Below are 15,606 nucleotides of genomic sequence, written 5' to 3' on the forward strand. Positions count from 1 at the left end.
AAGATCAGGCTGCCAGCCAGCTCTGCTCCTGGTGATGCCCTCTTTCTGACTTGGAGACAGAGCCCATTTCACTGTATGCTCACATAGCCCTTCCCTGGTGCATGTACATGAAGACAGCGCTCGATCCTCTTCTTAAAAGACCACTAATCCTGTTGGATTAGGACCCCATCCTTACGACCCCATTTAATCTTAATTACCTCCTAAAGTCCTCCAAAGTCCTCTCTTGAAATATACTCCCATTGGACAGTAAAACTTCAACATATGAATTTGGGGCATTCTGTCCATAGCAGTGATATGGCAACTCACACAGAATATCCTTAAACGCAGAAATCGATTTTAATCTTCAAAGCGATTGATATTTTGCAAATGCATTATTTTTGACAGCAGACACCTTTGTCGAAAATTAATTTTACAAAAATGTCCAGCATGTAATATAAAAAATAAGTGAAATACTGGGAAGTACAAATGGGCAATGTGTTCAGCCTGTGTAGGGTGTACAGCTGCATCTGCACCAAACCAACTCAGGGAGTAGACACGGGGGATTTCAAGATGCTGCCATCCTGGTTGAATGGCTCAAAAGCACACCCTACAAAACTCTTAATGAAAACATCTTTGCTTTAAAAAAAAAAATGAGGTATCAGTAAGAGCAGCTGTACCTCATGATTACCATGGAATAGAATGGAGTCAAACATGACTGTGAATGCAAGAAGAGACTTAACCAAAGGGTGTCTCATTCTGAGTCATCAGGGTATTTCCCAGGGGGATAAGCAACTGGTCTTGCCAGTTAGAGCCTCTTTAAGAATGTACTCCCTTTAGCATTTTGCTGATAAAATCAAAGTGCCTGCAAAACTGGAAACTACTTCATTTGGTAGCTTTTCAAGACTCAGTGTTCCTACAAAACAGGACCTCGTCATTCCGATAGGAAAGTCTAAGTCTCTTCATCAAATCATAAGGAAAATATATAGGACTCGGGTCTGAAGAATTATGGTCTCATCCATGTTTCAACACCAATTAGCCTTGCTAGAGAAGTGATCCCGTCTCCTCATCAGTGAAGAACGGGAGGATCATGTCTCAAACTTTGGTATTGGGCAGTACATTTAAAATATTAGGTTTTATAATCTTTGACTTTCCCTGAAAAATACAGTGATTCAGTTGTTCTCTGGCAGAACTCAGGAATTTTCATTTGGTGGTCAATAGATTAACACACACACACACACACACACACACACACACACACATACACACACACAGTGTTTAAGAAACAGGGAACTAGAAACCCTTCTGCTTTTCAGATCCTATAATTGTATGTTTTTAAGGTTCATCACAGAGAAACATGGTATTAGGCCTACATTCCTAACTTATCTGCAGTAGAAGTTTTTAAAAACAAACATCTTTGCTCATGCTAAGTACACTGGCCCATGCATGCCAATGTGATAAAGTCCAGGTTAGAGGAAGTAATGATGCCGAGCACTATTCAATTTTCCACCTTCATCCTGCATAGGCTGGTCATTTCCTACCTTCCATATATAAGCCCAAATAATGCTGCAAGGGGAGAGAAAATTGTTTGGAAATTCTATCAGAACTTTCTGTCTCTTTCTTCTGATCCTGCTATCAACCCTGTCTTTAGGATGTCTCAGAACCTGAATTCTATTATGCAGGGTTTTAAAAAAATCTCTAGGGCTTCCATGCTGTCTCTTATCTCTAATTCTGTTTTCAAGGTTGTTAATGTATTTCCGGCAAGACATTTGTTTAAAACATTATATTCTCTCCTTGCACGTCGCCAGTTGCTTCAAATATCTTCTGTACGTCCAGGGCACCCTTCTGTGATCACTGTGTTGAGCTGGTGTGAGTGGAGCTCAGGACAATTTTCTTGCAGGCAGGGTGCTCTACATGGAGTATGTTTTTATGACAATTTCCAGTGAATATGAGACTTAAAGCCGTATAAGAATAATACTCCAAAAGGGGACTAGCAGAGACAGCATAAAGATTTCTGAGTTATATGATAAAATACAAGCTCATTGGATGATACTGTAAAAGGATCAATTAACTGATTTTTTTTCAAAGTAGGGACTTTGATGGAACTGCTGAACTTTGAAAGGAATCAATGAAGGAGAGTGGAACGATGCCTCACTAGGACATTCTCAGTTGCCTTTTTCAGGTTCCAGATGAGTTCCTTGAGTGTGGATCCTCCTGGAACAGTCCCTTTTGTCCAGTGTTACTCCACTGTTCAAAGCAACTTCATAAAGACTGGTCCTTGAGAGGAGGACACTGATTGGGGCACCATCAAACACCACTTGTTTTTGCTTTTCTGCTGAGAAAGTTAATGAATATAGTTTGGAGTCGGACAAATTAATGTTTTACTTTTTCCATATATTTTTAACTCTTGTACCAGAGGCTTGGAGTTACTAGAAAGTAAAAACAAGTGGGAAGGATTGACAGCCACGAACCAGGGTTGAGGTATGATGGGAAGAAAGGAGTTGTGGGGAAGACACTGCAGAAGCTTGCAAAGTGCTTTGCTGTGTGATGCTCACTTTCTGTCTATCCCCCAGGAAACTAGGGCTTCCCTAAAGGGAAGGCCAAACCACTTTCCAGCCATTTTCTAAATCTAGCAGAGTGCTTTAGCTAAAATGTGTACAGGGGTTGGGGTAGTGTTGGTCAGAAGATACGAAATGTCAATTAGGAGGAATAAGTTCAAGAGAACTACTTTACAGCATGGTGCTTATAGTTAATAACATTATATTCTTGAAAATAACTGATATTTCAAGTGCTCTCACCACACACACAAAATGATAAATATATGAGATAATATATATTCTAATTAGCTCAGCTCAGCATTCTACAAGATGTACATATTTCAAAATATTATGTTGTACATAGTAAATATATTAAAGTTTTATTTTCAATTAAAATTAACTACAAAGTGCACGATAATTCCTATGGCACTCTGGAGGCTCAGAATTCTTGGAAAAGAGGAAAATAAAGGCATATTTTTAGTATATTTGGGTTTTATCCCTTTGGGGCTATTAGTTAATATTTTAACAAAAGCAAAATAATTAAGTGAAAGGGGGGGAAATTTATGGCTCAAGGCTCAAACAAATCTATCGGGCCAGTGTTATATGACAAATTTTTCCTTTTATCAAAAAGTAAATGTTATGATTAAAAGTCCAAAGCAGCATGGTATGAAAAATTGAAAATTTACAATGATAAGGAAGAACTAAAAGGAAAGAAGAGTGGAAGAGTGCCAAGCATTGCTAATAACTATAAACCAATTGGAAAATCTATAAAGCATGGTTGAGGTCCCAACCTAGTTCCGCTTTCATATTTTTTGTCACCAGATCTTGAACTAAATAAAGAATAAATATATTCTGATGCCTATGATTTGTTGTTGATATTTAAGCCACTTAGGGTGAACATATAATTTTTTTGACAAGAGTGAAACACTTTTATGAGTGAATAGGTCCCCTAATCCAAGACCTATGATTGCTCTACTCTTCATTCACCTAAGAATTTTTTTTTATTCCGTGTATTTTGTTCAAAATGTTCCACATGTGCTGAAAGGGAAGTCTAAATTATTCTCCCACAGTACAACCATCTGAAATGAACCTAAATCTGCTTCAGACATAAGCAATTGCAGCCCAACTCAGAAGATAGACCAAACCAAGGTTTTCCAAAAGGTGGATATACAACCAAGTGAGAATATGATTTGAGGTCTCAAAGGACAAAAGACACTGCACAATATAATACTGAAACATAGAAGATGAGGGCAAGTTTTCTTATTATAAGAAGAAAGTTGAATTTCAAAGTTAACTGTCTTTATCACCACTGTAGCAGATAATGGACTAGACCTCTGAATTATAATCATTTTTGTCTGTAGCTAATATTAAAAAATATTGCATTATTTTCATTGTATTTATTTTTACATGATCTATTTATTGCATGTTATTAGTTTTCACTTATAATGGTATTTTCCTTAAATATGTTTAAGTCTAACCAAAAACCAATTCAATGATGTTATAAGTGACATGTGGATATAAACAAAAGCAATCTTTTTTTTTTTTTTATTTTTTACAGACTGCATTTTGATTCATTGTACACAAATGGGGTACATCATTTCGTTTCCATGGTATGAATGTAGATTCATACCATTCGTGTAATCATACATGTATAAAGGGTAATGATGCCAAATAAAAGCAATCTTAAAAAATTTTTCAAAACAGAACTACTAGTCAAAATTATTTAAAAAAAGATCTAAGAGTTTTGACCCAACATATGTTCATTCCTGAACAAGGAACAGCAGAAGACAAAGCTAGTACAAGACCCCACCTAGGTCCAGGTCTATCCCTGAAAGCCAAGAACATAGTTAGGAAGAGTTAACCCCATGATTCATACAGGAAAAGGGGAAAGTCTAAGAACTTAGCAAAGTCGAAAATGGCCTCTGAATACACCAAAACAAGGAGATAAGATAAAACTGAGCCAAGGGGAAGCAGATGATGACAACCAGCAGAGGCTGACCTCTTGGTGTAGCCACACCTACTTAAATTACAAAGCAAAGGGAGAGGGAAGAAGATAATCAGAAGTACAATAACCTCTATATTCTCTGTGACTCTGAAATGAATAATATGACAGAAGGAGATGGCTTTGACTGAGAATTAGTGGCTCAGGAAATGAAATCTACCAAGATACTCCTACTACGAAGTTGTATTCAGAAAGGATGGCTGGGGCAACCTGTGATAAAAGTCTTTGCCACCTACCTTTCCACAAGAATGTTACCACCCAGCCCCCAACTTAAAAACAACTAGTGTGCTAGTTCTACTCCTGTTTTTAGAGAAACTTTAATATATAAGCAAAACTTCCTATGGAAAATTTCAACATTTAAATGGGATGAGAGACATGAACTGGAAATGGATTTTGGAACCAATCAGCATATTGGGGGTGGTTGAAATTCTGCTAGTGGCTGGACTTTCACTTTTTGCCTCCATCATAGGAACTTTAAGCACACTACTGTCTGCAAGAAGCAGTCCTCCTTCAAATCTTCTCCTGGCACACCCACTGTCAGTGCTTCAGTCACCACCAGTATGCTAGCAAAGAGACATCTGAGCCAGGTTGGGACCCAGATGGCTTAAGTTGTCAGAGTCAGACCTGAGTAACTTTTACTATTCATTACTCAGGTCTTAAACTCATCACCCATTTCCATCTGTGCCTGTGGTGAAGTATTTTCAGAGCCTACCTTTTCACAGTTCCTATAGCACCATTTTTTATCACTTATTTAATATCCCCTATTAGACTCCAAACTCACTAAGGGCAGGATGGAGTACACTAATGACACCACCACTGTTATGGTTTGGATGTGAGGTATCTCCCGAAAGCTCACTTGGGAGACAATGCAAGAAGGTTCAGAGGTGAAATGATTGAGTTGTGAGAGTCTTTACCCAATTAGTGATTTAATCCCCTCAGGATTAACTGAGTGGTACCTGAAGTGGTAGGGTGTGGCTGGAGAAGGTGGGAATTAGGGTGTGGCTTTGGGGTATATTTCATATCTGGCAAGTGGATCCTCTCCCTCTGTTTCCTAATCACCATGATGTGAGCTGCTTCACTCTGCCGCACTCTTCTGCCATGATGTCCTCACCTCCAGCCCAGACCAATAGAGCCAGCCTTCTATAGACTAAGATCTGCGAAACTGTGAGCCCTCAAATAGACTTTTCCTTCTCTGTCATTGTGCCAGTCAGATCCTTTAGTCATAGCAGCAAAAAGGCTGACTTGAACAACCACTATCTGATCTAGTCTGGTCCATAGTAAGCAGTCAATAAAAGAATGAACAAGGGAATGAGTGAATGATGGGCAGCACATTGCCAGAACTTAGGAATGTTCAGCTAGGAAGCAGACTGACCTGGCATTTCTTGACACAGACTGGTGAGGAGAGGGAGAATATCAAACCATAAGTGGAAGAGGGAGGTGAAGATTAGCTTATATATTCAAAGGAACCCCTGGTAGATGTTGGTCATCTAACTGATTTAGAAAGTAGAAAGATTGATCTAAAGTTTGGAGGTAACTGTTGTTAGACCGGATATCACAGCACTCAGATGCCTGCTCATTTTGTTCCTAAGAATTATCTTATCGACAGATGTGCTTTCAAAAATCCCCTTTTGAATAAGCATCTACACTATGGATGGAATTATTGAGCCACATCCCGTGGTTTTAAAGTATGTGGCTCATATAACCGAGATGGGAAGAAGCTGGGCCTGCTTTTCTTGCCCAGGTATGCTTCTTCCATTAAAAATAGAAATATTTATTTAATGGCCACCTAAATACAAACTAGGATTGTTTCTTAAACAATCACAGAGAGGCAGCTATGTGACATTGTACAAATTACTAAACCTTTCTGACTCTCAGTTTCCTTATCTGAAAGGCTAGAAGTGTAGAACTTATTTTTCAGGGAGGATGTGAGCATTATGGTTTATATCTGGAACATCTGTCAAAGTCTCATGTGTATAGAGGGAGGACTTTGAGACAATGATTGAATCATGGGATTTCCTATATTATCAGTGGATTAATTCATTTGATGGATTAATCCATTGATAGCTGAATGAACCAGCATGAGGTAGACCCCAATGAAAGGAAGCAGGTCACTAGGGACATTCCTAGAAGGGTTGTGTCCTTCCTAGCCTCTCCTTCTCTTTCTCTCTCTCTCTCTCTCTCTCTCTCTGACTCTGTCTCTCTATATCTCATTCTCTTTCTCTCCTTCCCAGCTGCCCTATGCTGAGCAGATTTCCTCTGCCACACCCTTTCACCATGATGTTCTGCCTCATCTCAGGCCCAAAGAAATCTGAGCTGACCGTGGACTAAATCTTCTGAAACCATGAACCAAAATAAACTTTTCCTCCTCTAAGTTGTTCTTGTCAGGTATTTTGATCACAGCAACTAAAAAGTGACTCACACAGTGAGGTTCAAATACATAAAGTACCAAACACAAAGGTTGTCATTATTTATAACAATTTACAGAAAACTTTAAAGAAGTACAAATATTTTAGCTTAAGGTAATAATCCACTCACTAAATATCAACTCTTCTATTTCAAATATCAATTTAAAATACGTTTTCTCTTTAACTCCTAAAGCTACTACTGTATCCTGAACATTTCTGAGCCTTGGAAGAATTATAAATTGAGAGTATCACACAAAGGCCTCAACTCCAACTGGAATTTAGGGATTCAACATAGAAATTCAGAGGCAGTGGGAAGAAAAAATTCAATCCATAAACACCATTGTAGCTCACAATGATAAACCTCCCTAACTTTAAATATGGAATTTTTTTTTTCTTTTTAACAATACTGAGTATCGAACCCAGGGCCACTCTATCATCTAGCTACACACTGTATTTCCAGGCCTTTTTATTTTATTTCATTTTAAATTTTTTAAATGGGGTCTCACTAAGTTGCCAAGTGACCTCAGACAAATCCTCTTGTAACTCCCAGCTCTGGAGTTGCTAGAATTGCAGGAGTACACCACCATGTCTGGCTTAAAGGTAAAGAATTCTAAACAGTTGCTTTGCAGGAAAATTCATAAAAAGTCAGGGTAGATAGCCAATCTGAATTCAATACCACTTCACTCTTTCATCTGAAGTGGAAGACCTACATAAATCTATAGTGATTTATGACACAACCAGAGATATCCTACACACTGACCGTTTTCCATCTGGGCAACACTGAGTAGGAGAGCTTCATTTCAACTTTTAGGTTTTCTTTTCCCTTTTCTTTTCCTTTTTTAGAATTATGCAACAAGAAATTTTTAGAAACTGGCTAACATGCCAAAAAACCCCCAAGTGGGTGTCCTAGAAATATCATTTTTCTCTCAGTGGTGTTTATCCTTCAGAAGATAACCTACTCTCATACCATGGCTCATTTTTATTTTCTTTTATCTATTTACTCCTAAAATAAACAGATGTCAATGGAGACTGAGATTTTGATTCTCAGGATGAATCCATGTTTATCAAATAAATTATTGAGTTGGAAACCAAGCAAGACTGGCAAGACCTAATTTAGCAACCACATCTGGCATGGTATGAAATATCTTGCAGGCTTTAGTAATCATGAGGCTTTGAAGAGGAATAGTGTCCAAGCTGAAAGTCTAACCAAAAGGAAACTTGGACTAAGGTCAAACCATCCTTGCCCTGGTGACTTGAGACTCTTTCTCTTTGTTTTTCTTGAGTTCTCTAAAGAAGGGTCTAACCATATTCTTCTGCCTCTGGCTACCACATGTAGAATCACAGACTTGGCAAGAAATTTAGTGGTCAGTTAGTTTAAAACTTGATTCAACTCAAAAATTTTTCACTGTTGTAATGATTGACACAGATGGTCTAGAGCATAAATGAATACCCATATTCTTATGAATCTAAATATTTTAAAAGTTAAAAGTCAGTTTTTAAAATGATCAAGGAAATATGCTCTATATATCAACCTTGATAAATTTATCTTCATAACTATCTAGAAACAAAATTCAAATTTAGACTTCCCAGACCTTTTGGGATTTTGTAGGACATAGTGATGCAGTCTGAAACTCTTCAATTCCAGGTCCCTTTCATACTGTGTTTCACCTCTTAGATATGTACCTTACACTAGTCCACAGCTATAAGTTCAATATATGTTAACTGCAAAAAATGGCCCCATGTCCACCCCTCAGGCATAGATATATATACCTTTGGGAGAATAGATCTTCACAGGTACCGACCAGGAATCTTGATTGTGGAATTTCCACTTCTAGAGTTCCAACCTGTGGCAAAGATGAGGAGGGAGAAAGAAGAGAGAATCTAGGAAAGCAGCACCAGAGGGTATAATTAAGACCCCTCCTTATGGTAGGAGTCCTTATGCTCAAGTATAGTTGGCCCTTTTTAGCTGTAGGTTATAGATCCATGGATCAATAAACCATGGATAAAAAAATATTGAAAGAAATTTCATCTGTACTGAACACATGCAGACAATTTTTCTTGTCACTATTTCTTAAACAATATTGTATAACAACTATTTACATAACATTTTCATCGTATTATGTACTATAAGTAATCTAGAGATGGTTGAAAGTATATAGGTAGGTGTGACTAGATTATATACAAATATGATTTTATTTTATTATATAAGGGACTTGAGTATCTGCAGATTTGGGGCATTGACCATTTTCTTCCTCCTCTAGCTATCACATGCAAAATCACAAAATTGTCAGAGACTCAGTGGCCAGCTAGTCTAAATCTTTATTTGAGTCCCAGATTCTTTCACTGGCCTTTTCTGAGACAAAGGGGAGTCTGGAACTAATCCCCCACCAGATAACAAAGAACAACTGTGTAAGAGTGGTACTGTAGTTTATCAACACCAAGAGTTGTCAGGATACTAACATACTTTACAATTAAAATAGCAGCATATCACCAGAACAAATTCCAGAGTCAGGCTATGTTCTGCCTTTAGACCTCAGCAGCCAAAATATGCTAGTTGGAAGAATGCAATTCCAGAACAGAGTTTAATTCCAAGAGCCTCTGAAATTCTCCTTCTCTGAGACGACCTCAGGGAAAGTCTGTTTTTAGGTCTTACATGGAAAGGATTCTGAGCTTCCAGTGTTAGTCTGAGCTTAATTAGGTCTGCCTTCAGCAATTCTCTGAGGACAGGACAGAAAGAAACATATGTCCCACCACCATGATGAATTTTACATACCTTTTATGACCAACCCAGATTCATGGATCTTGTAAGGGTTCAAGAAACTTGACCAAGGAACCCAAGAGATCCGCTCTTCCATGGTTCCAAGTCCATATGGTGGGGAATGTGCAGTGACTATATTATTCAGGGTTCTTGGGCATGAGACCAAGAGGATAAATGATAGGACAGAGAAAGGGGGTGGGGAGGAAAGAGAGACAGAGAAAGAGACAGAGGCAGAGACAGAAAAGAGAGATTTATATTAAGGAATTGGCTAATACAATAATGAAAGTTAGCAGATGCAGGGTAGGCCAGCAGCTGGAGACTCAGAGAAGAACTCAAGCCCAAAGTCTGGCAGAATTCCCTCCTTTTTAGGGGAAATCAGTATATTTTCTCTTAAAGTCTCCAACTAATTTAGTGAGGACCACAGACATTATGGAGGAACCTGCTTTATGTAAAGTCTACTTGTTTAAATGTTAATCTCATTAAAAAAAAAGCTTCACAGCCACATACAAGCTAATGTTTGACCAAATAATATGTGAGTACAGTGGCCCAGTCTAGGGAACACATTAACCATCACAGAGGCCATGACAGCTAATCTTTTTTATGTGTACAATAGCAGGTAATGCTTCTAAAAAATGTTTGCCAAGTGTTATTACATTAAAGTTGTATTTGAACATGTCCATCTTGCTACTCTACCTAGGAAAATCTCAGTAACCTTGGAGAGGCTGTCTAATGACTAGAAACTCCAGGGTTCATTCCCATTCCAGGCTGCTGGCAGGCAGAAATGTTCTGTACTGAAAAGATATATAACCTCCACGGGGTAGCAACTTTACTAGGCATGACCACGTTTCCACAGGAAGAGTTTGAATTTCACTTGTCAGGAAATCCAGTATTTGGCAAATTGGGGTGATATGTCAAGCTCCATAAATAAAAGCAAGCCAGGTTACCTTTCATTATACTGATTACCTTCCCAGTCTACTTGTCCGGGCCAGACCCTTTGGGAGAAAAGTTAGGTATTAGTTTTTCATATGGAGCTTTTTCTCTTCTTCTTTTATACTTTGCATCAGAAAAAAAAAAAAAAAAAAAAAAGTGTGTCCAGATATATGTAAAAAGCATCTTTGTGTGTGTGTAAAAATCTGGGTTCATAAGAATTCTAAGAATCCAAATAAAATTTTCTGTGCTTTATAGACACTCAAATTAAAAAATCACAGGAATTATGTCATCTGTTTGATATAAATTAAAGAAGAAAAAAGAAATATATAACATATGAAGTGGGACTAATAAATGTAATGATAGTTGCATGTGTTAAACACCAACTATATATGTCACTGTCAGATATATTGGGTATACATTACTTCTAGTTCTAAATATAAGACAATAAGTACCATTTATCCTGACTTAAAGGTAAAATTAAAACTCAAGAAGTTTGAACTACCTACTAAAGAGACACTGAAAATAAACTGATCTGCCAGAATTCAAGCAGCTATTCTTCTGTAAAAACTGAAAGGTAGGCTTAGAAGAGGTACCTGTTAGACTCCTCTCAATTCCTGGGCTGGCAAGGGAACTCAGGAACTTTCAGTGGACATAAAATGTAGTCTCTACTTCTGAAAGTGAAATCTTCTTGAGCAATCTCCAAACCACCTCAGGTTCATGGAATTTGCTCACTCTATTTTAAAGGATGGGAATTTATCCAATTGCAATGAAAATCCAAAGTGAAAGTCTGTAGTCTAGGTATGGAATCTTTCCTGTGAGCTCTAGGAAACACTGGAGAGTTGCAGAAGAGAAAGCCTGACTTCAGAGGGATTAATCTGATCATTTGCACTCTTCTCTCACTCTTGTCTCTCTTACTTGGTTGAAGTTCCTCCTTGGGACCAAAGTTAAAGGTTGCCATAATTTTCATTTCCTTCATTTATTCTGTGCTTTATTTACTGATCACATACTACATTCCAGACAGTACTATAAAGAAAGACATGATAGACATAGTCCTTGCCCTTGAAGAACTCTCTCTTTAGTCCTGGAGAAAAACAAATATAAATAGTTGTCTGTAGGCATATTTTATGGTTTGTATCCAGAAGGTCCCCCAAAGACTTCTGTGTTGAAGGCTTGATCACCAGCACTGTTCAAAGGTGAGGCTTTGGAAAGTGAGTCATCATAACAGCTTGGACCTCATCAGTGGATTGATCCATTGGTGGCCGAATGGACTACTGGGAGGTGGTGAAAACTGTAGGCGGTAGGGTTTGGTTAGTGGAACTAGATCCCCGGAGAGTGCTCTGGAAGGGTATTTCCTGTCATTGACAGCTTCCTCTCTCTCTTTCTCCGGATTTCCCAGCTGCTTGGAGCTGAACAGCTTTCCTCCACCATGGCCTCCGACTGTGGTGGGTGTTCTTGCCTTGCACCAGACCCAAGGCAATGGAGCTAGTGAACCAAGCAATGAAACCTATTAAACCTTAAGCCAAAATAAATCTCTCCTCTCTCAAGTTGTTTTTCTCAGGCATTTGTCACAGTGATGAAAAGCTGACTAACACAGTAGCCATGGGAGATCGGGTCCAGGGGCTCCCTGGGAATACCAAAACTTTCAGGTGCTCAATTCCCTTATTTAAAATGACATAGTTTTTGCACATAACCTATGTAGATTCTCTTGTGCACATTAAATCATCTTTAAATTACTTATAATACCTAAAATAATGCAAATGCTATGTAAATAGTTGCTATACTACATCATTTAGGGAATAATAAGAAAAGTCTGTACATATTCAATACAGATGCAATTTGTTTTTCTGACTACTATCACACTGCAGTTGGTTTAACTCACAGATACAGAATCTGAAGATAGGGAGGGGCAACTGCATACATAATTATATCTGCTTAAGTAGAATACCAGCTTTATGGGATGATAATATAAGGACAAAGAAAGGCCCTCTGAAGCACTAAGCAACTTATTTTCCTGAGCCTCTGACATGTTGTGCCAGATGGTCAAAGGAGCAGCATTAGTAGTATTAGTGACCATGAGATCACCAGGTGATGCTGGGGTGTTCAGTCAAGGCAATTTCCATAGCATCTTTGAGTCAGGCATCCTCAAGGGCAGGGAGGAGGATGGGGGCTGTGGATTATCCTGATCAGTCCTTTTATTGAGGCCTGTGTTCTTTATCTAAAAGAGCTACAATTACATTCCCCACTAATGAAAACTGGAAAGTACAAAAAGTATTCTAAAATTTGCACACCATTTGTATCCTGGGCTGGTGTGTCTGAGAAAATGTTCATTCCGTCATTTTTTTTTTTTTTTTTTTTTTTTTTTTTGCGGTGCTGGGGATCAAACCCAGGGCTTTGTGCTTGCAAGGCAAGCACTCATTCTGTCATTTTTTAAAAAAACTTCCAGATAATATTACATTTTCAATTAACTCAAAAATTTCAAATGAAGTTGTACCATATCATAGTGCTTGCAAAAAAGAAGCTTGTCACTGAACTGTAAAAGCCTGCATCTGTAAATGATAAGGGTTTGCACCAAATAATGCCCCTACTCACTGATCTCAAGAGTCCTCTTATCCAGTCACTCTGTGGAATGGAGTCTGCAGGATGTTCCTTTCTTAGATTTCTTTACTCACCAAATACTCTGTCGGACTTTCATAAACCTCTCAAAGTTCTATTTATTTCTATCTTCTCGCAGACATATTGATTCACTGCAAATATAAACTATAGACAAATGTAAAAATTGTGATCAGTTTGCATTAACATCTTTTAAATTTCTTAGAATGACCTTGTTATTGAATAATGTAGAATTGTATGCTGGGTTTATGTACCATTGAGGGGTATAAAGACATTCATTTTCTTGATTTCCCTGAATTGGCCTGATGATCCTCACCAATCTCCTTTCCTCTGGATGGCAGCGCAGTGTGTGTGTTTATGTGGGGGAGACAAGGGAGGCTGACTGAGGGATTAGAGATTCATTTCAATCCTGAACCTTTATCTGTCTATAGGCCACTTGGTCTCATTTTGGCTTACTCACAAAAATACTCAGTCTTTCAAATCCCCATCCCCTCTCCCCATTAATCTCCAGGATCATGTCTAATGGTAGACGAAGTGCATCTTCAAAGAGCTGAGGGAAGACCTGTTTCTGAGATCTATGCTCTTTCTGGCCAGATCTTTGCCATTTTCTTCTGTGGAGTGACTGACTTGGGCTATTCCCTGGATAGATGATTTTGTTGGCATCTGCTACTAAAGGAAGGCTGCAGCTGGTGAAATTGATAATTTGCAATCTGTTTTCTCTTAGTTCATCTGGGCCCTGGAATTTCCCTTGATGACTCAATCCTTCCTCTGTCCTCAGTGGAGCTGCAGAGCTCACCTGAGCTCTGACTGTCCTTCCCAGATGGTTCTCAAGTCACATGTTTGGTTTTGCAACCCCCGGCTCTGTAGATGCTTTGCCCTTACTTAATGAGTTTCAGTCAAATTTCTCCACTCCTCCTGGGCCAATTAGGAATTTCTGAATCAATCTATAGCATTCAGAAAATTTCCCGTCTGTCTACATCTAATCCCCACTGCCTTAACTTCCATGTGATCTTCTGTTATGGGTTGACTAGTATCCCCCAAAAGATATGTCAGAGTCCTGATCTTAAGTACCTCAGGTGGGACTGTATTTGGAAATAGGGCCATTGCAAATATAAGCAATTAAGTAGAGGTCACATAAGAATAAAGTGAGACCTTAGTGCAATATGTCTGGTGTCCTTATAAAAAGAGAAGAAACACAGAGACACACATACCAAATGGAGAACATCTTTTGATGATGGAGGCAGAGACTAAAGTGCTACAACTACAAACCAAAGAATACCTAGGATTGCTATAAACCACCAGAAGCTGAGAAAGTAAGGAATAATTCCACCATGCAGGGTTCAGAGGGGGAGAAGTCTTCAGAGACCTCGATTGGGAATGCCTAGCCTCTGGAACTGTGAGATAATAAATTTATTTTGTTTCGAGTCACCCAGTTTGTGTTAATCAGCTTTTTGTCACAGTGACCAAAATTTCTAACAAAAACACCTTACAGAAAGAAATGTTTATTTTGGCTCACGGTTTCAGAGGTTCAGTCCACCATTGATACTCCATTGCTCTGGGCTGAGGTGCAACAGAACATCATGGCAAAAAGGCATGGTAGTGGAAAGCTGCATAGCTCATGGCATCTGGAAAGGAAAAAGAGAGAGGGAGGAGGAAGGGGGAAAAGATATAATCCCCAAGGGCACAGCGACCTACTTTCTCCAGCCATGCCACCACTGCCTAAGTTACTACCCAGTTAGTTCTTTGAAATTATTCTCCAAATGGATTAATCCACTGATTAATCATAATCTAACTCGTTCACCTTCTCCATTAACAAAGGACTTTGAGGGTGACACTCCATATACAAACTGTAATACAGTTTGTGATCCTGTGTTCTGTTAATCCTGGGAAACTAATGTGCTATCCCTGGATAGAGTAAGCATCTCCTGCGTCCTGTAAAGGGGACTCCTTTCAGCATAACAACCAGGAAGCAGGACAGACCCTGGGTTTTCCTCTCTCTAGCATTGTTCTTCCCTCCAACAGCTACCACCTTGCAGTCTCTGGAAGTCAGAGAATATGGCTGACTGTCTAGTCCGGAGAGAAACAAATATAATACAATGTCCTTAGGTATTCATGGGATATTGATTCCAGGACCTCCCTGCTGATATCAAAACTTGTGGCTGATTTCTATGTATCTATTTCCATCTTCTGAAAATTCAGCAAAGACAAAGACAAGATTTTCTGGTTTCCTTTTCCTATCTGACTTGAACAACTCTTTTCTAAAACTCTATGAATAAAACCACCAAGCCCTCCTCTTGGCATGTTGAAGGAAAAACAGAAAAGAACGTGGGGGGGAAAAAGAGAAGAAGAAGAAAGAAAGCTTTAGAAAATATTTTGCTCTCAAAATCT

At 38.7% G+C, this 15,606-nt stretch overlaps 2 protein-coding genes across 27 annotated transcripts in view; one reads left to right on the forward strand and one right to left on the reverse strand.

Moving 5' to 3' along the window:
- Window positions 1-15,606, forward strand: part of PHLDB2 (pleckstrin homology like domain family B member 2) — a 196,487-nt gene that overhangs the window by 63,109 nt on the left and 117,772 nt on the right. The gene's annotated exons all lie outside the window — the stretch shown is intronic.
- The window catches only part of LOC306638218 (uncharacterized protein), a 46,798-nt gene that overhangs the window by 6,694 nt on the left and 24,498 nt on the right, over window positions 1-15,606 (reverse strand). For 4 of the 15 annotated variants that reach the window (XR_013757415.1, XR_013757416.1, XR_013757418.1 and 1 more), the window contains one exon: window positions 8,691-9,827. The exons of 6 other annotated variants lie outside the window; for them this stretch is intronic. Coding sequence is in view for 1 of the 9 variants with exons in the window: in XM_079101451.1 (XP_078957577.1) it covers window positions 9,694-9,827 (134 nt within the window). In the remaining 8 variants the exon portion in view is untranslated. 5 more of the 15 variants (XR_013757425.1, XR_013757426.1, XR_013757427.1 and 2 more) reach the window with 3 other exon arrangements.

The sequence above is a fragment of the Sciurus vulgaris genome (genome assembly GCF_902686455.1).
Source record: "Sciurus vulgaris genome assembly, chromosome: 10".
Classification (NCBI taxonomy): domain Eukaryota; kingdom Metazoa; phylum Chordata; class Mammalia; order Rodentia; family Sciuridae; genus Sciurus; species Sciurus vulgaris.